At 36.8% G+C, this 22500-nt stretch overlaps 1 protein-coding gene across 2 annotated transcripts in view; it reads right to left on the bottom strand.

Annotated features, from left to right (window-relative positions):
• The window catches only part of OLA1 (Obg like ATPase 1), a 189498-nt gene that overhangs the window by 4895 nt on the left and 162103 nt on the right, over positions 1-22500 (bottom strand). For both annotated transcript variants that reach the window (XM_025850090.2, XM_025850099.1), the window contains 2 exons: positions 1904-2044; positions 1117-1213 (listed from right to left, as the gene is read on the bottom strand). In XM_025850090.2, coding sequence (XP_025705875.1) covers positions 1117-1213; positions 1904-2044 — 238 coding nt within the window. The remainder of the gene's footprint in view (positions 1-1116; positions 1214-1903; positions 2045-22500) is intronic.

Below are 22500 nucleotides of genomic sequence, written 5' to 3'. Positions count from 1 at the left end.
AAAATATATAGTGAAAATAAACCGTGGCAATTTGTTTACCAACTTGGATTTGCTTTGACATTATTTCCTAAGTCTATATAAAAGGACCTTGGTTAGAAGTCAATCAAACATTTTTTTACAAAGGGAAGAAGGAATAAAAGTGAATCTCATATTCATACAACACATTTAACGTTATGTTGAACTGCCTCCGTGATTCTATCCATATTAAATCAAAATAAATGTAACAATAAATTATGATAGTCAGTGAAAACAAATCAAAACAGCACTAAAATTATCATGGAGCATATACTAAAAAAAGCATAATAAAAGAATCTATAAGACAATGAATATTTCTGAAAGTTCTGACATTATTTTTATATTCCGTAACACTACTTGGGACTACATATATTTCAAAATATTTTTCAATAGTAACTACCATATTACAATATATTTACATTTAAAAGCAAGCCATTACAGTTCACAGTTTCTATTGTCCTCTGGGAATAAATTAGTCATTCTTTCTCATCATAATCAGTATACATCAATATTTAAAGTACATATCACATTTTTAAAGAAGATTGAATATATAACACCGCAAAAATAAACACCACTTCTATGAATTCAAATAAAAAAGCATGAATTATTACACATTGAGTTTAGCTCTTTGAGCCCAACTGTGTATCTATGAAGAGCATAATGATGTCATATTGCTTTTATTGCTGAAAATGTAATCCGAGCAAAGCAAAGGAGGAAAGAACCACCCGCAACCCAAACAAACTTAGCGAATACAAAATGAAAAGCAACATCAATTTCACTGCAGACAAACCCAGTCACACAGATTAAGCAAGCACAATACTGGTGCGTCTTATCTCTGACCACAGGAGGAGGGTAGACAGATTCTACAGGATGAAGAAATTCAGACTATGTAATAGGCAGAATCAATTGTTACCTGCCTCAATCAATGCCGCTCCACTTTCACTGTTCAGCAGCTCACAAATAATTAAAGTTATCCTGGACAAAAACCTCATCTGTAATGACTAGCTAACCGCCACCATGACAAACTTCAAAGTCAGTGATATCAATCTGAATTCAATAGTGTGGAACTGGATATAGCTGATGAATAAGTATGAATCTTACCCTGATGGTCCATGCACGTACTTCATCTGGGCCTGCAGTGAAAAAGTATTCTAGTTGGAGTGCTGCAAACCCAGCCTTAATGATCTTTGGCAAAGCGCTGAAATAAAATGAAACAAATTCACCCAACATATAAGTTGATTGTGCCAGAGATCAGTATAGAGCTAAAATTATTCAGTTCAAGCAGAAATGTTAAAGATATTAGTAAATGACCATTCATCTTTCATAACACACTTGAAGAGGCCTGAAAGCATATAACTGTTTCTAAAAAAATCCCTTCTAAAATTGGTTTTAATTGTATTAGTCTGAATATATCATTTTAAATTGTTTACTATTAAAAAAAAGAAAAATTTGATCTACCCATTCTACGACTATTTTCCTCCAATATTAATTATTTCCAGGACATAGGTCATAAGAGCGAAATTATTTGACTGAAATCTAATGTTTAAACAATATATTAGTGTTACTCAGAAAAAATTAAGGCAACTGATTCACCCTTTCCCCTCCCCCACTGAACATGACGAAAGAGTTTTGGCGATCATTCCCTCTCAAAAATATACATAACTAATACCTATGTTATAATTAAAACACTGTACAGAGATGACAGATGACAGTTAAAAACTTAATTTAAAATAAATCTTTTCACTCTGTCTCATGGTAAAGAAAGGAGAAGATTCCCTCTTTATAATGGTAATTACTCTGTCATTTATTATTCTATCAGCGCAAGCAATTAAATTACTGCAAGGAAATAGTTGATAATAAAGTGTAGGGAAAATGAATGCTAATTAACCTTTGTGTCATGTTCGCTTCCAGATACTTCTGTCTCTCCTCAGCGCTCAATTCTTGCAACTTGAGTTCCAAGGCCCCACTAAAAGGAATGACCAAGGCACCTGGGTCATACTTGTCCACCCACTCTTTAATTTTTATCAACCTGTAGACAAAAAAGGGCACAACATTATCTTGTAGTGCATGCATGACTGTACCACATTCATTATTATCAAGTAGCACATACATATTCATAAGAATTGCACGGTTTTATGATGCCATCTTTTTGTGTATAGCTTTCCAAGGTCAAGGCATTAACAGGCAGCAATTTCTTCAGGTATGTGCCATAAGATTTTACTGTAATCTAGTTTTACTTTAGCACATTATCTATACGAACCATTATACAAATATTATAAAACTTTTTTAAAGTTACACTACATTTGTTCAGCATTAACACCTGTGTCCTTGAAAACCTCAATTTTATGATTATTTTCTTTACTTTACAAAGTAAATTTTTAGGAAGCAAAAACATTAAGTTCTGTTTGTATAGGAACCATGCCTAAGAAGTGCCAGCTAATTTTGAAGAGTTTTTGCCAAATAAATCATTTGTTCCACCCAGACATTTATATGCCTAGGTCAGTTCCCTCTTGGACTAACAAGAGCTTACAGTTGTACCTGGCTTTGAGGGAGATTTTTTTTTTATTATTATTATGTTATGTTAATCACCATACATTACATCATTAGTATTAGTTTTTGATGTAGTGTTCCATGATTCATTGTTTTCATACAACACCCAGTGCTCCACGCAGAACGTGCCCTCTTTAATACCCATCACCAGGCTAACCCATCCCCCGACCCCCTCCCCTCTAGAACCCTCAGTTTGTTTCTCAGAGTCCATCGTCTCTCATGGTTCGTCTCCCCCTCCGATTCCCCCCCCTTCCTTCTTCCCCCCCTGCTATCTTCTTTTTTTTTTTTTTTTTTTTTTTTTTGAACATATAATGTATTATTTGTTTCAGAGGTACAGGTCTGTGATTCAACAGTCCTGCACAATTCACAGCGCTCACCATAGCACATACCCTCCCCAATGTCTGTCACCCAGCCACCCCACCCCTTCCCACCCCCACCACTCCAGCAACCCTCCGTTTATTTCCTGAGATTAAGAATTTGAGGGAGATTTTTGTTATCAAAACAAACACATCCAGAAATGCACATTTACAAACCTAGTTGATTGTATCTACACTGTTCTTACTTTCGCAGGAGCACAAATAAGAGAACTGCAGAGGAAATAAATTCCTTTAATCACAAAGGGTTTGGAAAGCCCAATCAGTTAGGGAATAGACACCAGGTTGTTACCAGAAAAGATGTTATTGAGTGATTTTTTTTTTTTCCCTTCCAGATCATGGGTTATTTTGGCAAAGCAGTAGTTAGAACATAAATGAAATAAGTGTAGTGACTACATTAACCAGGTTCTGATTCTACTACTACTTTGCTAGCTCTTTATTTCTGGGCAGGTTATCAAACCCTTCTAAATCTCAGTTTCCTCACCCATAAAAGTGAAGATAATTGTAGTACACATTATATTGTAATGAACCCGGAAAAGCCTGGCATACAGGAAACAGCATTACTATTATGATTATTACTGTTAATAATAACAGTAGTTACTATTGCTAATTTTCATTCTCAGATAATTATAGATTATATGCCTATAATTCTTTTTTTTTTAAAGATTTTATTTATTTATTTGAAAAAGAGAAAGAACAAGGCGGGGGGTGGGTAGGGGCAGATGGAGAGGGAGCCCCCATGCGGGGTTCCATCCCAGAAGCCAGGGATTATGACCTAAGCCGAAGGCAGACACTTAACTGACTGAGCCACCCAGGCACCGCCCCTATGCCTATGATTCTGGAATAGGGTTTAGTGTGTAAGTGAATATAGATTTCACAGAAACTTATGTTAAAAATATGAATGCATACCATAGTCTTATATAATTCTACGAGCTTCCCACATTTATACCAAGGTTTTAATAGCTATTATGGCAAAAAACTGGCAGGAATTCTTTAAATAATCAAAGTAAATGTCACAATAGGGGAAAAGAAACACAAAAACTAAACCACAAATTCATCAAAGAAAATGGCAGGGGATTCAGTTATTATAAAATTAAGAATATGGCTTACCAAGTAGGGTTTAGGATGGGATAAGGGAATGAAAAAGTCACATAATAGTTTGTACATGTTTGTTATATAAGGCTAACCTAGAATTTACTTATTTAATGTTATCAGTAGTTTTTGATCTTCATAATATTTTTTTTTTCCTTTGGTCACATGTTGAAAGAATGGACCAATTCCTAAGATTTATTTTGGAATAAAGTATGTGTCCTTTAAAATAGGAAATCCAAACCAGATATTTTCTTATTCAAAATTATAAAGGACAGGTTAAGGAAAATGGGAAAATCTGTTTTTATTTTTGCTATTTTTTTAAAGATTTTATTTTTTAAGTAATCTCTACACACAACATGGGGCTCGAACTCACAACCCTGAGATCAAGAGTTGCACACTCCACAGACTGAGCCAGCCAGGCACCCCAAAAAAGGGAAAATTAAACTGATAATTCTGCCTATAACATTATGAGATTCTAAGTTACTTCACAGACTTACACTGTTCAAACAAAACAATACGGTTTACTAACATACATTTATTATATAAGTCAGAATCAAGTATATACATACACGCGTGCGCGCGCGCGCACACACACATGCGCACCCACCCACACACACACACATATATATAAAGATCTATACCAAATACAGATTCATTGAAAATGAAATAAAACAAGCCGAGGTAAAAGGATAATATAAAAATATCATAGCACATTTTGTTTCATAAATATGGTCAACATAACTAATAAAACCAGAACTGTTATGAAACAACAAGATAAGAAATAATTACTTTGGCTAAAACATCAATTCAGAATAACAATAGTTCTACCCTGTCATTTTAACAGCCTTTCCTGCAGAGTCCTCAGAGGGATTATTTGCATTCCTCAGGTGTTCTATTGTACAATTCAGATGAATAAAGACTTACAAATCATTCCTCTACCGCCAATGTGAGACTTTGATCTGGTGAATACACCATTGTACCTTAACTATAATTGGCAAAAAACCTGACAGTGTAGAGCATCACAAGCTTAATAACAAAGGAGAATATCTCAAAGTGTTGACAGATGATCTTCATAATGCAGAAGCAGAGCTGGTACATTTTAGCAATAAATGAGCACTGAGGTCTAAAGGTCTCTAAAGTGACTGACATCAGACCTGCTATAGCCTCACTAAAAGAAAAAGGTACCAGAGCACTCTCCGTAAAGTGAGTTAGGCTCTTTGCCTGCAAGCTTCACTTTTGTGACTTTCACTGTCATAGAAAACACAGGGAAGATGAAAAGTGAGTTAGGTTCTTTGGCTGTCTGCTTTACTTTTGTTACTTTTACTATCAAACAAAAGTGAGAAATGTCCCAAAGTGATTTTTAATTACATATTTGAAATAAACCTTGGGTAATGAAAAAACAGCACTCAATTTCGAGATTACAGACTGAAATACATATAATAATATCTATTAGGTCTGATGGTTACAAAAGTGTGATAATGAGGCCAAGATCACAAGTTTGAACCCCATTGGGACCAGTTACCTTTTTGCAGAAAAATGTCTATTCTATTGCTACAAACCATACCCCAAACTATAGTTAGTCATCTAAAAATGTGTGCTACCGGCACATGAGGAATATGGAAAATCAAAGTTGAGCTCAGTACCGCTACTAGAAAAACAATTTCAAGTACAGTCTGTCAAAGTGACTCAATAATAATCTCCATATACAAATGTTAGCAAATGTCTAAAGAAAACTATCCAGTTGTTAGAGGCCAAAATAATAAAATGATAATGATGATATTGTCATAGAATATCAAATATATGAGGGGAGACAAAACAGTAAAGATGGTACACTTCCAAAGAGTTAAACTGTAAAGACTTTGATAATATTCATTTTGCAAATTTATATAAACAGATTACTGCAAGGGGACCCATCTTTCTCTTGATAAGGAGCCAGAGCCAAGTTCATTTCCCTAAAGTCTATGAGTGACAAACGGGAAGAGGAATTGCCACTAGTCGTATTTTCTCTCTGATAATGATTCCATAAGCAAGGGGACAAAGCAAGGACAATCAGTTTTAAGACAAAAAGGATGACACTTTGAGATACACTGGCAGGTTGTGAGGTTAGATTGTTTGGCAGAATGAGATCTTTAATATTAAATTACTATTAGATTTCTAAAAGATCATGTCTCAAATTTACCTTTGCTCTTATAATCTGACCTTCTTAGCAAGTCTTGAAATGCCAGATTCCATAATTTGATAGGTTCATTTACACTGTATTTCTTTTCCCAGATACTAATTTCTTTTTTTTAAAGCATGTCCACATATTTCTCCCTCATCCCAAGATTTATTTATTTATTTGAGGGGGTGGGGAGGAGCAGAGAGAGAAGGAGAGAATCTCAAGCATAACACAGGGCTCAATCCCATGACCCTGAGATCATGACCTGAGCCAAAATCAAGAGTTGGATGCTTAACTGAATGGCCACCCAGGTGCCCCTAATTTTATTTCTAAAAATTATATTAGTTTCTCCTTCAAATCTACCTGCTCTTTTTAAGTAATATTTTACTCATTTAATGAATTCTTAGTCCCTTTCCATATTTTATTTTATTTATTTTGAAAGATTTTGTTTTTTATTTATTTGACAGAGAGAGACACAGCAAGAGACGGAACACAAGGAGGGGGAGTGGGAGAGGGAGAAGCAGGCTTCCCACCGAGCAGGGAGCCCAATGCGGGGCTCGATCCTAGGACCCTGGGAACATGACCTGAGCTGAGAGCAGACGCTTAACAACTGAGCCACCCAGGCGCTCCATGAATTCTTAGTCCCTTTCCATATTTTAAACAGATTAATTTAAAAGTTCTTTCTGGGATGCCCTAATTACTTCCTGTTTCCTGGGTAAAACTCTGCCTCTCACCATTAATCATCTGCTAGCAGCCTCTCACAACAGTTGGTTCCTGTATATGTGCTGTGCTGCTTTGGGGGGTGTGGTCATTTGGCAGCAGCAATCAAGCTCCAAGTGGTCCCCTGTGTTTAGAGATGGTCTACGGGATAGTTTTGTGCTTGTTCTTCCAGGGAAAGACCTATGGAGAGTCGTGGGGTCTGGATCATTTAAAAGCTTAGTGCTTCTGCACTAGGTTATTGGTAATGCAAATTAAGGCCCCCTACTTCTTATAGTGCCGTCCTAGTCTCGAATTCCTGACAGTACAGGTTCTTCCTTTGTCCAGATGGCTAGGAATGGGAGGTTTTCTAGTATCTGATCATGGGAAGGATAGCTTTTTCTAGGCTTTATGAGTGAGCCTCATTCCAGCACCTGCAGTCTAGGGCCTATGCCTTGACTCCTATTCCTATGCCTGCCAAGGCCTCTAGGCCATATATTAGCTGGGTTATTTCCCTGAGGGCCATACTCTATTGATTTCACTCTCTACTCTCACTGAGTTTCCTCTTTGTTTTTGGCACCTAGAAAATCCCTTACTTGCTTTTAAGTCCTTCTGTGTGTTCTAAAAACACCACACCATCATCAAGACCATCCTTTTCTGGTTATTTTTTCTGGTGTTTCTATATATTAGGAATAAGAATGGAGCTTCCTGTACTGGCTAAGTCCATCATTTAAACTGAAAGCTCTCCATACTGGATTTAAATCTTCCATTCTATTGTGTTCTAATACAACAGCTTTCAAACTTTTTTTGAACATTACCCACAGGAAGAAATTGATTTTATTCTTGATTCAAACATATGGTGCACAGACATATTGTTTTTATACACATAATCAAACTGACATAGGTGTCACAAAACAATACTTACCTTTATAGTAGGAAATAGGACAATCCCAATGGTGCTATTTGATATTCTACATAAAACTAAATTCTTACAACTTAAAATAAGCTCCTGAGATAGTTTTCTCTAATATATTTTAAGGGGCACCTGGCTGGTTCAGTCGGAAGGTGTATGACTCTTGATTTTGGGGGTCATGAGTTGGAGCCCTATGTGGGGTGTAGTGATTACTTAAATAAATACAACTTCAAAAAAAACCCTTCATACTTTAATAAGAACTTTAACTTTTTTCTACACTTCACGTCCATCTAGCCACTCAACTACCTCCTAGCTACTAAATTCTGATTATATTTTCTAAAAATCCTTAAAAATGGCTCAACCCAGCACTAAAGCCAAGTTATACTACCACTTATAGTATCTTTGCTGAACATTAAAACTCTCTCAAATCTGTTCATTCTAGTTTGTAATATCAAACTGTATTTAAAATCTTTAAAACTGTTACATATGATAATATTAGATTCTTATATACAACCTACGTAATTTTTTGTTTGAATCTAGGTCTTTTAAAAAATTCAGCATAAGATCTTGCCTGTGACTGAATGTAACTGCTGGCAAGAACCATATGTCAATATTCATAAAATGATGCAACTTACACAAAGGAGGATCTAGGGTTAGTTCACTTAGTGATTTAACATCATTCAGTCAACATTAAGGACTCGGCCTTTACTAAGTTAGTTCCTCTCATGTTGTTCATGGTATGGATGTTCCATAAATCCAGGAGGCACTGAAAAACACTGAGGTCATTTCCAGTCTCTTCCCTTGCAGGTTTACTCTCATGTCTATTAGAATTGCCCATAGTGCCAAAGAATGACTTTAAAATATCACATTTCTTTTTTCCATTTCCAAACATTATCACTGCAAATTAATGTCAATTTATAGTGTTCTAAAAGAGAAAGAAATAAGGCTACAGAAGATAAGATTATCCTCTTATGGATGACATAAACATTAATTAATCCAGTTCTTTCACAAATGACAATAAATAACACTAGAATTATTAGTACTAAAATTAATACAAAACAATGTACAAACTGAAATATATCCTATAAACAATATTCATTCAAGGCCAAAAAATGAACTCTAGAAAATCCAAAATTCCCAACTCTTCAGAATTCTTTGAATAAAGTTATTAGAATGGAGCTATTAAGGAAGTTAGTGGCCGGGGGGGGGGGGCCCAGGGGGGCAGAAGGAGGGAGAAAGAAGAAATACCAAAAAAAAGTAAACTCTAGTCTAACTGCTTAGTGTCTAAATATCTAATCCGTACTCCAAAAGAGATCCCCATCTCTTTAATGTACATAATAGACTTCAAATTTCCCTGTTCTTGTTTGATTTCATGGGACTGTATAGGATAAAGAATATAACTGTTCCTCAAAGTGTGGTCACATCACTCGGCTGTCTATCAGAAATGTAGAACCTAAGAATCTGCATTTTCAAGATCCCCAGGCATTTCATAGGCATGTCAAACTTGCAGAAGCACTGAACTAAAGGACTTTGAAAATGATGGCACATTAACTGAAAGGATGAAAATGTCTGAGATAACTCTGCAGACCGACTGATAACTGAGCACGTGTTGACCACCTATCCCACTGATACGAGGGGAGTGAGAATAATAAAAAAAGTTCCTGTTTACATCTTCTAGGTTGGAAACCAGAGGAGAAAAGAATTTCAGGAAGTGTAAGGAAAATGTTTGCTGTAAATCCCCTGCAATGTCAAAGAAGTTTCAGATTCACAGTAAAAATAATTAGTTTAGACAGTATTACTATATGGTCAACAGTTTCTTACTTTATAAGACATAATTACACCTCTTTTATTCTAATAAGCTTCAATACCTGGAAAAACATCTGTAGTAAGTTAGCTTTGGAGTCTAGATTCAAATTATAAGAAGTGACTCCTACAGAGAGAACTTTGTGAAATTTAAATTCTTATCAAGTAAATGGGGCATTTTTTTTTTTAAAGATTTTGTTTATTTATTTGACAGAGAGAGACACAGTGAGAGAGGGAACACAAGCAGGGGGAATGGGAGAGGGAGAAGCAGGCTTCCCGTGGAGCAGGGAGCCCGATGCGGGGCTTGATCCCAGGACCCTGGGATCATGACCTGAGCTGAAGGCAGATGCTTAACGACTGAGCCACCCAGGTGCCCCAAGTAAATGGAGTATTATGCTACAAATTATTCCTATAAGGACCCCACAGAACCACTGTCTGAAAAACTCCATTCATTTTGCAGTCACTACAATAAAATGGCATTTGTATACATCAAACCACATGTGTGTCTGTGTGTGTGTGCATGTGTGTGTATAAAAGGAAATAAAACCTAGAGAAATGGGCATTCCTTTTGCAGCAAATAAATGAAAATCAGGTTCAGACAGTACTTCAGGGATTAACAAGATTTCTGACTCTAGCAGTAATTGGAAGGTTATGAGGAAACTGAACCGATAGGTGTTATGACAAGCAGACAACCTTAAAGCAAATTAGAACAATTGGGATATACTTATCCTAACACTTTTGGCTCACTGTGACTCTGGGATTTCTTAAATTCTTAATGTGCTTATTAAAAAAAGGATAATATATGCAATTAATCTCTATGTGATGAGCATGTAACAACTGTATGGGAATATCTTCTATGTTCAGCAAAAAGGCTCTGTTTTAAAAAAAAAAATCTTTCAATGAATAAAAAGGAGAAAACAGCAGGATGAATCCCAATTAATCTGAGTAAACCATAATAATCCCATTCTCTAGCTGGCAACTGGTTAGAGAATGGGCATGTAAACCAGTTCTGGTCAATGGGGCATGAGGGGAAGCCTCCTAGCAGTTTTAGAAAAAGATTCTGATGGTTCCTTTGGCTCTTAAACAGAGAAAAGAAGGGAGTCTCTACTGGACACTATGTCTGGATATTACTCCTGGAACTCCAGCAGCCATTTTGTGGCCAAAAGAATGGAAGTGGGGAAAGATGAGAAAAACCCTTCTTCTTGATCACAACCTTGAATTAAACAGGAACACTGAGGGGTGCCTGGATGGCTCAGTCAGTTAAGCATCTGACTCAGGTCATGATCTCCAGATCGTGAGTTTGAGCCCCACATCAGGCTCTGCACTCAGAGGGGAGTCGGCTTGAGATTCTTTCCCACTCCCTCTGCCTCTGCCCTTCCCCTCTGGCACACTCTCTCTCAAACAAACAAACAAACAGACAAATAAATAAATAAATAAAATCTTAAAAAACAAAGAACAAAAAACAAAACCAGGAACACTGAATTAAACAACCCTAGAGACATATACTTTGGCTCTTACTATTATGTATTAGGATGGCCTTTGTTATTTATAGCTGAAAGCACCCTGATAATGACTGCATTTTGGAGTTATCTTCATTTAAGTATATGAGTGCAGTTCCTCTTAACTGGTCAAACTCTAATTTATTATTTAAGAAACCAGGTCCTGCAGAGCCTTCCCTGAGCTGCCACATGGACAGATGCTATTACCACACTCTACCCTATATTATAAATTGTCTATTTTTCTTATCTCCTCCCACTATAATAAAAACTTCTTGAGATCAGGGACTTGTCTTTCTCTTTTTTTTTAAAAGATTTTATTTATTTATTTATTTATTTGACAGAGAGAGACAGCAAGAGAGGGAACACAAGCAGGAGGAGCGGGAGAGGGAGAAGCAGGCTTTCTGCTGAGCAGGGAGCCTGATGTGGGGCTTGATCCCAGGACCCTGGGATCATGACCTGAGCTGAAGGCAGACGCTTAACAACTGAGCCACCCAGGCGCCCCAGGGCTTGTCTTTCTTTGTTCCCGGAAATATTCACAGAACTCTCGTAGCATAGCACTGACACAGATGCTCAAACATTTTCTGAATGGATGGTAAGATGGAAAGAGCTTTAGGCTAAGAACTGTCTAAGTGACTACAGGCAGCTACTTAAGGTCTCTTAGCTTTAATTTACTCATCTGCAAACTGATGAGTAGTTTCCCCCATGTTCTGGGTTCCCTAACGGAGCCCCCGAGGTGCTAAGAGAGGAAAGGGTGGAAAGAGATGAAGGAACATGGAAGCTGTGGACCCTTCAATTTGTATTTCAACCACAGCTGCATCATGACCTCTTATATGTTGAATTTCTGCATCAACTAGACTTCATCAGAAGAAAGTTCTGTTGTTTTTAACAACTCTAAAGTTCAGTAAGTAGATGATCCTTTTCAGATGGCACACTACCATTTTATGGCATATGCCAAAAACTGAACAAGTGCTAAAATCTTTCTGCTTAAATGCTGTTCACCATCTTTTTTTCTTAAAAAAATGGAAAGAGCACGCATGCGTGGGGGGACAGCAGAGGGTGAGGGACAAGCGGACTCTGCTGAGAGAGGAACCTGACATGGGGCTTGATCCCACAATCCTGAAATCATCACCTGAGTGGAAATCAGGAGTCAGAGGCTAAACCAACTGAGCCACCCAGATGCCCCCTACTGTTCACCATCTTCAAAAGAAAAAAATACCTCTTCCCATTTTCTGGCACTCTCTATTCCCTCACATAGACTCTTCATAGCACTTATGTTCTTAATATGGTCTTCCACCCAGGATTGATGAACCTACTTACCCAGTTATTAGGGCAAGGAACTTTTTATTTATTTATTTATTTATTATTATTATTATTATTTTTTTAGGGCAAGGAACTTTTTAAATATTTTGTTCACTGTAGTATTCCCAGCACCACTTATAACAGCGCCTGGCATAAGCAGATGCTCATTAGATGCTGGGTGGATCAATGAATAGAAATGAATTAAGCTGAAAGTTAACTTAAAGATTAGGTAAATAAACATCCAGAAGTATATACGATTCTTTCAGACCCTAGTTACCTGTCTCTTCTACCAGAGTCAACCTTTAGAAATTAGTAAACTATAGCTGACTTGACCATTGGAAGTATGCATGTTAATTAGCAAGAATGGCAAAGTGAAGAATCATACTAACAGAACGTGGGGGAAACATACCTAATTCAGGTAGGGCTATACAAAATTCACAATATAGTGTGGTTATTTTCATTCCCATGTTAAATCTGTGGCCTCAACTGCTATAATTCAAGTCTAAACCATCAAGGTTTATTGTGAATGTACCAAAAGCACCTCAAACTTTAAGATGTCCCCTGAATCTCATGCTTCTTACTCCTTCAAGGCTACTAAGTTATGATTTGTGTTCACACTGAGTGGTCCCAAGCAGGGTACATTTTTAATACTACAGAGCAATTTTGTCAAAATACAGTTTCTGGACCACCTGTGAATCCAGGACTCTACAAGAAAACCTAGATTTGTGATCTCTGCAAATGGGATTTGCACCTAACCCTTACAATACTTTGCACTCTGATGTCTGATAGCCACTGTTTTTGAATCTTGTTCTTTCTCTCTCTTTTTTTGTGCATTTCTACATTCTAGCTTTAAATATTACACATAGAAATACCCTATGATTACAGTTGTCATGAGGTATGAAACCAGTATTTGTAGCTTGAGACTGTGAAACTCTTTTAGCTGCAAAAAAACTTCCCAACTATTTTATGATCCTATAGATAAAAGATTACTTCTGGCCATTTGGCTCTGAGATAAACTATCTTTCATTTCACTTTTGTACAAAGAAGACACCAGGTTGATGCAATCTATAATCAAAACATACATTCATACGGAGAGCCACAAATCTTGGCTTAACTATCACAGATATAAATTTTTAAGAATGTGGATGGTATCAGAAATGAGACTTCTGTATCTAGAAGATGAAGATGAAGAAAGTCAAACAACAACCTTTAATATCTTGGGAGAGATGGAGGAGAAGATGCTTGGAAGAAGACTGTGTATACATGGGGGTAGGAGGGAGAGAGAGAACATGAATTGCAACACATATGTCATAGTGGTAGTGTGCCAAAGAAACACAGTACCATCAACATGATGAAAACTTTAGTGTCAAGTCTTTTTGAGACTGGCCTATTGTAAATGATAAAAATTAACCTGAGATAGGAACATATTTAATAAAAGAAGTGTACTTGTACAAGAAAATTACAAAGCATCACTGACATAAATTAAAGACTGAAGTAAGTGGAAAGGCATTCGTACTTGAAGGACCGAATGTTGTTAAGATGGCAATATTCTTGGGGTGCCTGGGTGGCTCAGTTGGTTAAGCACCTGCCTCCAGCTCAGGGCATGATCTCAGGGTCCTGGGATCAAGTCCCACATTGGGTTCTCTGCTCAGAGCAGGGCGTCTGCTCCTCTCTCTGCCCTCTTCCCCTCCCCCCTGCTTGTGCTCGCTTGCTCTCTCTCTCTCTCAAATAAAATATATATTTTTTAAAGATGGCAATAGGGGCACCTGGGTGGCTCAGTCGTTAAGCGTCTGCCTTCGGCTCAGCTCATGATCCCAGGGTCCTGGGATTGAGCCCCGCATCGGGCTCCCTGTTCGGCAGGAAGCCTGCTTCTCCCTCTCCCACTCCCCCTGCTTGTGTTCCTGCTCTCGCTCTCTCTCTCTGTCAAATAAACAAATAAAATCTTAAAAAAAAAAAATAAAGATGGCAATATTCTCCAAATTGGTCCACAAATTCAATGCATTCTATTAAAATTCCAGCTGCCTTTTGTGCAGAAAGTGACAAGCCCATCCTAAAATTCATATGAAAAATGAAAGCCAAAACAGAATAGCCAAAATAATATTGAAAAAAAACCCTCCAAAATTGGAGGATTCACCATTCCTTATTTCAGAACTTACTATAAAACTGTGTGTCAAGTAATCAATACTATGTGGCACTGGCATAAGGCTAGACCTATAGACCAATGGAATAGAATTGAGAGCTCAGAAATAAGCCCCTACACCTATAACAATTGATTAAAAAAATTTAATTGAGGCAAAAAACCCACAAAATTTACCATCTTAACCATTTTTAAATGTATAGTTCAGTAGTGTTAACTATATTCACACTATTGTGTAATGATCTCCAGACCTTTTTCATTTTGCAAACTAGTATTTTATACCCACTGAACACCTTTCTTTCTCCCCCAACTCCAGTCCCTCACAACCATCATTCTCCTTTCTGTTTCTATGATTTGCCTATCTTAGACACCTCTTGTAAGTAAAATCACAGTTTTTGTCTTATGTGATTAGCCTGTTTCATTTAGCATAATGTGCTCAGTATTTATCCATGTTGCAGCATATGTCAAAATGTTTATTCAAGTCCTTTGCCCATTTTTAAATTGGGTTATTTGAGGTTTCTGATGTTGAGTTTGTTAGAGTCAATTAATTTTTTTAAGATATATTTATTTTAGAGAGAGAGAGTGGGGGGAAGGGGCAGAGGGAGAGAATCTTTAAGCAGACTCCCCGCTGAGATGTGGGGCTCAATCCCATGACCCATGAGATCAAGACCTGAGCCAAAACAAAGAGCCAGATGCTTAACCGACTGAGTCACCCAGGCATTCCTAGTCAATTTCTGACAAGGGTATCAAAACAGTTCAGTGGATTTCCTTCTTTTTAAAGGCTTAATAATATTCCATTGTGTATATATATACCACATTTTTTTATCCATTAATTCACTGATGAACATCTGGGTTGTTTCTACCTCTTGACTATTGTGAACAATGAGGTGATAAACATGGATATGTAAATATCTCCCCAAGATTCTACTTTCAATTTTTTGGGATATATACCAAGAAGTGGGACTGCTGGATTATACGGTAATTTTATTTTTAATTTTTAAAGGAATCTCCATACTGGTTTTCACTCTCACTAACACTGCACCAAGGTTACAATTTCTGCATATCCTTCCCAACATGTTTTCTTTTTTCTTTTATAGTGCCCATCTTAATGGGTGTGAGATGATTGATACCTCATTGTAATTTTGATTTGCATTTCTTTCTTTTTTTTTTAAAGATTTTATTTGAGAGCAAGTGAATGAGAGGGAAAGCACGAATTGGGGAGGAGGGGCAGAGGGAGAGAGAGAAGCAGACTCCCAGCTGAGCAAGGAGCCCAACATGGGGCTCGATCCCAGGACCCTCAGATCTGACCTGAGTTGAAGGCAGGTGCTTAACCTACTGAGCCACCCAGGCGCCCCTTGATTTGCATTTCTATAATGATTAGTGATATTGGCATATTTTCATGTACTTTTTGGCTATTTATATATGTTCTTTGGAGAAATGCTTATTCAAATCCTTTGCCCATTTTTAACTGCGTTATTTGTTTTTTGTTGTTGTTGACTTTGTGTTATAGTCAGTTGATTTTTGACAAGGGTACCAAAACAAGTCAATGGGGAAAGAATAGTCAAAAAATGGTGCTTAGACAAGTGGGCATCCACAAACAAAAATAAAAATGAGCCAAAGACCTAAATGTAAGAGTTGGAACTATAAAACTCTTAGAAGAAAATATGTGGAAATCTTCATGACCTTGGATTAGGCAATAGCTTCGCAGATAGGACATGTAAAACACAGACAACCAAAGAAAAAATAAATTAGACTTTATCAGAATTAAAGTTTTGTGCACCAAAAGACACTATCAAGAAAGTGAAATAACAATCCACAAAATAGAAAAAAATATTGGAACTCATTTATTTGCTAAGGGCCTAGTAGCCAGGATATATATTTTTAAAACTCAATAATAATTATAACTTACAACTCAGTAACAAAAGGACAGAAATCCAATTTAAAATGGGCAACAGATTTGAACAGACATTTCTCCCAGAAAGATATACAAATGGCCAAAAGGCATATGAAAAGATGCTCAATATCACTAATTACTCAGAAATGCAAATCAAAACCATGAGCTGTCATTCCATAACCACTATGATGCTTATAATTGAAAAGACAGACAACAGGGTTGCCTGGCTGGCCCAGTTGGAAGAGCATGTGACTGTTAACTCTCAGGGTCATGAGTTTGAGCCCACATGGGATGTAGAGATTACTTAAATAAGTAAAACCTAAAAAAGAAAAGTTAAAAAAAAGATGGACAGTAGTAAGTTATATATCCATATAATGAAATGTAAGTCAGATATAAAAAGAAATGAAGTACTGATATATGCTACAACATGGATGAACCTTAAAACATACGAAGTAAAAGCCACCATACACAAAGGGCCACATATTCTATAATTCACTTTATTTGAAATATCCTCAACAGACAAATCCAGATAGACATAAAACAGATCAGTGGTTGTCAGGGGTTAGGTAGAGAAGGCAAGGGGGAATGACTATTAATAGGCTCAGGGTTTCTTTTTGGGGTGATGAAATGTTCTGGAATTAGTGGTGATGGTGGCACAACATTGTAAATATACTAAAACCCACTGAATTGTATATTTTAAAAAGGAGAATTTTGTGTATGCTAATTATCTAAAAAATTTTTTAAAAACACAAAGCTAAACTGAGATTTTAAAGATAAAAAACAAAAATGCTAATATTCTGCACATTAGGATCCTATAATGTTTGACCTTCCTGCAGAGAGATCAGAAATCAACAGAAAAAGCAGAAATTTTGGAGTAAGGTAGATATCAACTCAAATTTCAGCTTACTCGCACACTAGCTATAAGATTCTGGAAAAGCCATTCAAGCTTCCTGAACCTCAGTTTAATCACCTATAACACAAATACTACTACTTATCCTCACAGGCTGATGTCAGTATTAAAGTGCCTAGAACATTAGAGACCTTCAAACTTTAGTTTTCAACCTTGCTGTCTCTTATCAGTAAGTGGGGTCATTCTCAATAGTTACCATAGAGTTAAAAATACTATTAGATTACTGGTGAATAAAGAATGAGAGTTCTTTTTAAAAATCAGGTCTGTTATTTCTAGGAAGAAATCTTGCCTCACCAACCCTTTACAGAAAGGGAGATACCTGGAAGGGAAAGAATTCAAGCACAATGATTGCAAAAAATATATATTAAGTAACTATGTGTACTAATAAGCATTATGCTAGATCTTGGGGTGCAACTTTGAAAAAGGAGGTAGAGGGGGTAAGGGAAAAACAGGCAAACACATAAATACAAAAAAGCATAATAAGTGTTATGATAGGGGAAGTAATGTGCCACAGGAAAAATGGGGAGGGGGTGCACAATCTCAATAAAGGAAGATTTTGGCCTCATTAAAACTAGAAATTTCAGAAAAACAGAAACCAATACATTTAATTGTCTTTTAAATTATAACATTTTTTTCAGGTTAATTTAGTTATAACAGGAGAAACAGAAAAGGAAAGGGGTTTTTATTCATGACAGAGCTGGAATTTGGTGGGGCTATAAGAAAGTAAGAAACCCCCAAGGGAAAAGTAAATATGGGTGGATATGTCAGAATCCATTTGCACAGACCGCCTTTCCTAATGGATCCTTCTCCTGAAGTTCTTAATTCAGCCTCTGGAGGGTGCTTTCATATTCTAACAAAAGAGACCGTTCCCTCATGATTCTGTTTATCTAAATCCTGTTTACCATGTAGGATACATGTAAATTTCATAAAGGAACAGACACAGAAGGATACAAACCCAAGGCAAATAGTCCATGTACAAAAGGTAAAGTCCCTGTTTCTGTATCTATGAAGCAAAGGGATTTGGGGGCAGAGGAGAAACAAGAACAACTCTGGAAGAGAAGATCTCTTAAGCAAACTTCAATCATGGCAAGTAAGTTCTTATTAACATATATTTTCAGAGGTGCTAAATAGAACCATGTTAAATGAGAAATGAAGTGACTTTTCCCTATCAGTAGTATGCCAACTGGCTTAATAGAATATTTTTACACAAGAAAAGGAGAATCACATCTACCAAAACTTGTAGTTGGCTTCATAGCTTATACTTTGTCCTAATAAGTAATAATAAGCCAGAGTCCATTATTTTACTGACAAGACATTGTGGGCAAAATGAATTTCTGTAAATAAAAAAAGTTAATTTATTTCAATGAGAGGAATCCCATAATTAAAGGATTCCCAGGGGCAATCCCTTGGCTAAGAGAGGCAGTACAGAATATGGTTACAGAGCACTGGGGCCAGACAGAGGAGGAATTCCTAGCCATGTCATGGAACCTTTCTAACGTCTCAGTTTTCTAACCTAGAAATGGAGATAGTAATAGCATCTACTTCAGAAGGTTGGTGTGAAGATTAAACGAGAAAGTGCACATAAAATGCTCAACATGGTATCGAATACAAGGTAAGTACTCAACATATATTAAGCTATTATTATTATTTATAAAGTTAAAAATGACAACTTGGGGTGCCTGGGTGGCTTAGTTGGTTAAGCGTCTGCCTTGGGCTCAGGTCATGATCCCAGGGTCCTGGGATAGAGTCCCACATTGGGCTCCCTGCTCTTCGGGGAACCTGCCTCTCCCTCTCCCTCTGCCATTCCCCCTGCTTGTGCTCTCTCTCTCTCTGTCAAATAAATAAAATCTTTAAAAAAGAAAATGACAACTTGTGTCTTTTTTAAATACCTCAATGTTCAGACCACAATTTCTCAAAACAGATTTGTGTTAGATTTACCTGTGTCAGACTATTTTCTGATAAGGCAGGTTTAAGGGCTAACCACATCAAAATTTATTTATTTATTTATTTTAAAAGTCTCTTTTCTTTTTTTTTTAAGATTTTATTTATTTGACAGAGAGAGAGAGAGAGCTAGAGAGGGAACACAAGCAGGGGGAGGGGGAGCGGGAGTGGGAGAGGGAGAAGCAGGCTCCTGGCTGAGCAGGGAGCCCGAGGTGGGGCTTGATCCCAGGACCCTGGGATCATGACCTAAGCCGAAGGCAGATGCTTAACAACTGAGCCACCTAGGCACCCCTCAAAATTTATTTAAAGGCATTTCTTTTCTTTCTTTCCCTCCTTATATTGTCCTGTATGCTGTATAAAAAATGACGTTTGCTACTAATTAAAATCATTGCTGAGTGATACTCTTACAGTTTCTAAGGGGCAAAAAATTACTTAGGGCTGCAAATACATACAAGATACAGATTTGAGGTAAAGCAGTAGGAAGCATATTTGACCTTGCTATGATTTCTGAACCAATATTACTCAGAGCAGCTTCTCACTCCCTGTTCCCTGGCCATTCTGGGAGAGACAAAGTTGATTAAACATTTATTCCTTTGCTCCTACTCCTGGTTTAAAGGTTTCTCTCTCCCACCCCGACACATACTGCCTGCTACATATATCTACTGTTTTAAATAAATTCCCAAAAGTAATTTTATTAATAACATTACGATAAAATGCACATTCTTCAGTGGTTTCTCTTACTTTAAGATTTCTGCTCTTAGAATACATCAAAATAATAATTATAAATGAGAATCTAAATGCTATGCAACTGACTTAAGCCCACTTTTCATTTTGTTTCCAGGGGAGATAAATCTTTTAATAGTCTAACGGTCATTAAAAATACCCTATCTTTAGAGGCGCCTGGGTGGCTCAGTCGGTTGGGCGTCCGACTCTTATTTCAGTGCAGGTCATGATCTCAGGGCCACAGGATTAAGCACTGCGTTGGGCTCTGTGCTCAGTAGGGAGTCTGCTTGAGACTTTCCTTCTATCTCTGTCTCTGCCCCTTCCCCTGCTCACATAGTCTCTCAAATAAATAAATCTTTAAAAAGAAATCCTATCTTTATCTTTACACTCTAGTCAAAAGAATAAAAAAATATACCACTTCTTGTCTATCAAATTAGTAAAGATTAAAACAACAGTAACACTCAGTGTTTGCTGAGGCTAAGGAAATGTACTTTCTTGAACAGCTACAAGGATGTCCACTGTACTTTATTAATTTAAATTTTTTTTAAAAAGAGGTCAAATAACATCAATAGAAAACACCAGGGATCTGGATAAAATATAATATATTGATATAATAGCATGGTATATGATAATTATAAGTACTATAAAATAGATGGAAAAACATTCATGGCTCATTAAGACTATCCACTCACAGAAGTATTTATCAAATATCGACTATGTGCTAGCTAAGTAGTGGGTTGGTAGTAATGAAGAAGACAAACATTGTCCTTGTCTTCACAGAGCTTACCAAGTCAGCCTTACCAGGTTGATCTAAGTATTTTTTATGTATGCTGATACACACCAGATAGGAAACAAGGAGCCACTGATAGTTTTATTTAAAAATTTATTTTTTATTCAGGTATAATTAACAAAGAATAAAATGCACAGATCTTAAAATGTTCAGTCTGATGAATTTTGAAAACTTTATATCCACATGTAACCACCATCCCAACAAAGATAAACTAATTTTTATTTCCCCAGAAAAGTTCCCTTAATGACCCTTTCCAGTTGATCCCACTCCTCACCATGTTGCTCTGTGTATTTTATTGGTGAGGTGTATGACTTCCATAGTATAAATATGTCACAATTTAATTATCCATTCTCCTACTGACAGACATGTAAGTTGCTTCCAGTTTTAGGCTATTATCAATAAGGCTGTTACTATTTTGGGTAACAAAACATTTATAACATATAAGCATATATTTTCATTTCTTTTAGGTAAATACTAGAAGTTGGAATTACAGGATCACAGGGTAGATGTATGCTTAGCTTATGTGAAACTGCCAATTTTCCAAAGTGGTTGTACCATTTTATCTTCTCACCAGTAAGACATGACAATTCTTGTTCTACTTCTTTGTCCACATTTGGTGGTTTTTTTAAATTGCCTTTCCCTGATGACTTAAAGATGCTAAGTACCTACATTCATGTTTATCCATGTATCTTCTTTTGTAAAGTGTATGTTTGAGTCTTTTTTCCATTTTTTAAAACTGGGTAATTGGTTATAGCATTTATTTGTAGAAATTTTAAGGACATAAGTCCTTCGTCAGATGTCTGTGTAGTAAATATATTTCTTTAGTCTGTGGCTAATCTATTCACTTTCTTAGTAATTTTTTTTGATGAAGAGAAGTTATTCATTATGATGAAGTCCAATTTTTTCTTTTATTGTTAGCGTTTTCTGTATCTCATCTAAGAGATCTTTGTCTATCCCAAGTTGTGAAGATACTCTCCTATGTTTCATTGAAGGATCATGGAATGAGTAAATGGCACAGTGATCTGTTTAAAGCAAATCAGAATGCCTTGCAGATGAAAAGAAGCTATAGTGTCAAAGCTGATAAGCTAGGAGGCTGTCACCTAACTCAAAAATGAGGTGGTGAGGTTTTAGTCCTGGTTGATAAGCAGTATAACTGAAGAGAAAAGGATGAATAAGGGCCAGATTGGGAAGGAAAAAACTGGAACCTATGATTAACTGAATATGGTATGTGAAAGAAGATATATTAAAATGATCTGAAGAACTTAAGATCAGAGGGTGCTAGTACTACTAACAAAGAGGAAAGTTTAAAAGTGGATTCCATTTGGATGTATTACAGGAAAAAAATAAGGAGTTTAGTTTTATACATATTAAGCTTAATAATGATAATGGAATAAGCCAAGCGGAGACTGCTTGTTGACAGTCAAGAATAATGAAACTTGACAAGGGCTAAGCGGAGAAACTAAGGCTGCCAATTTGCAAATCGTTAGCAGAGAGCAGCACTTCTCAACACACCGTCCATGTACCAGCAGCATCAGCATCACCTGCGAACTTGCTGAACATGACAATTCTGAGCCCCATCCCAGACCTACAGACTCAGAAACTCTGGTAGTGGGGCCAGCAATCTCTCTCTCTGTGTGTGTGTGTGTGTGTGTGTGTGTGTGTGTGTGTGTGTGTGTGTGTGTGTGTGTGTGTGTGTGTGTGTGTGT

Source organism: Callorhinus ursinus, unplaced genomic scaffold (assembly GCF_003265705.2).
Source record: "Callorhinus ursinus isolate GAN/ISIS: 27379988/994484 unplaced genomic scaffold, GSC_fseal_2.0 scaffold2, whole genome shotgun sequence".
Taxonomy (NCBI): Eukaryota; Metazoa; Chordata; class Mammalia; order Carnivora; family Otariidae; genus Callorhinus; species Callorhinus ursinus.
Note: the sequence above shows the minus strand (reverse complement) of the source record. Positions and strands in the feature narration are given on the sequence as shown.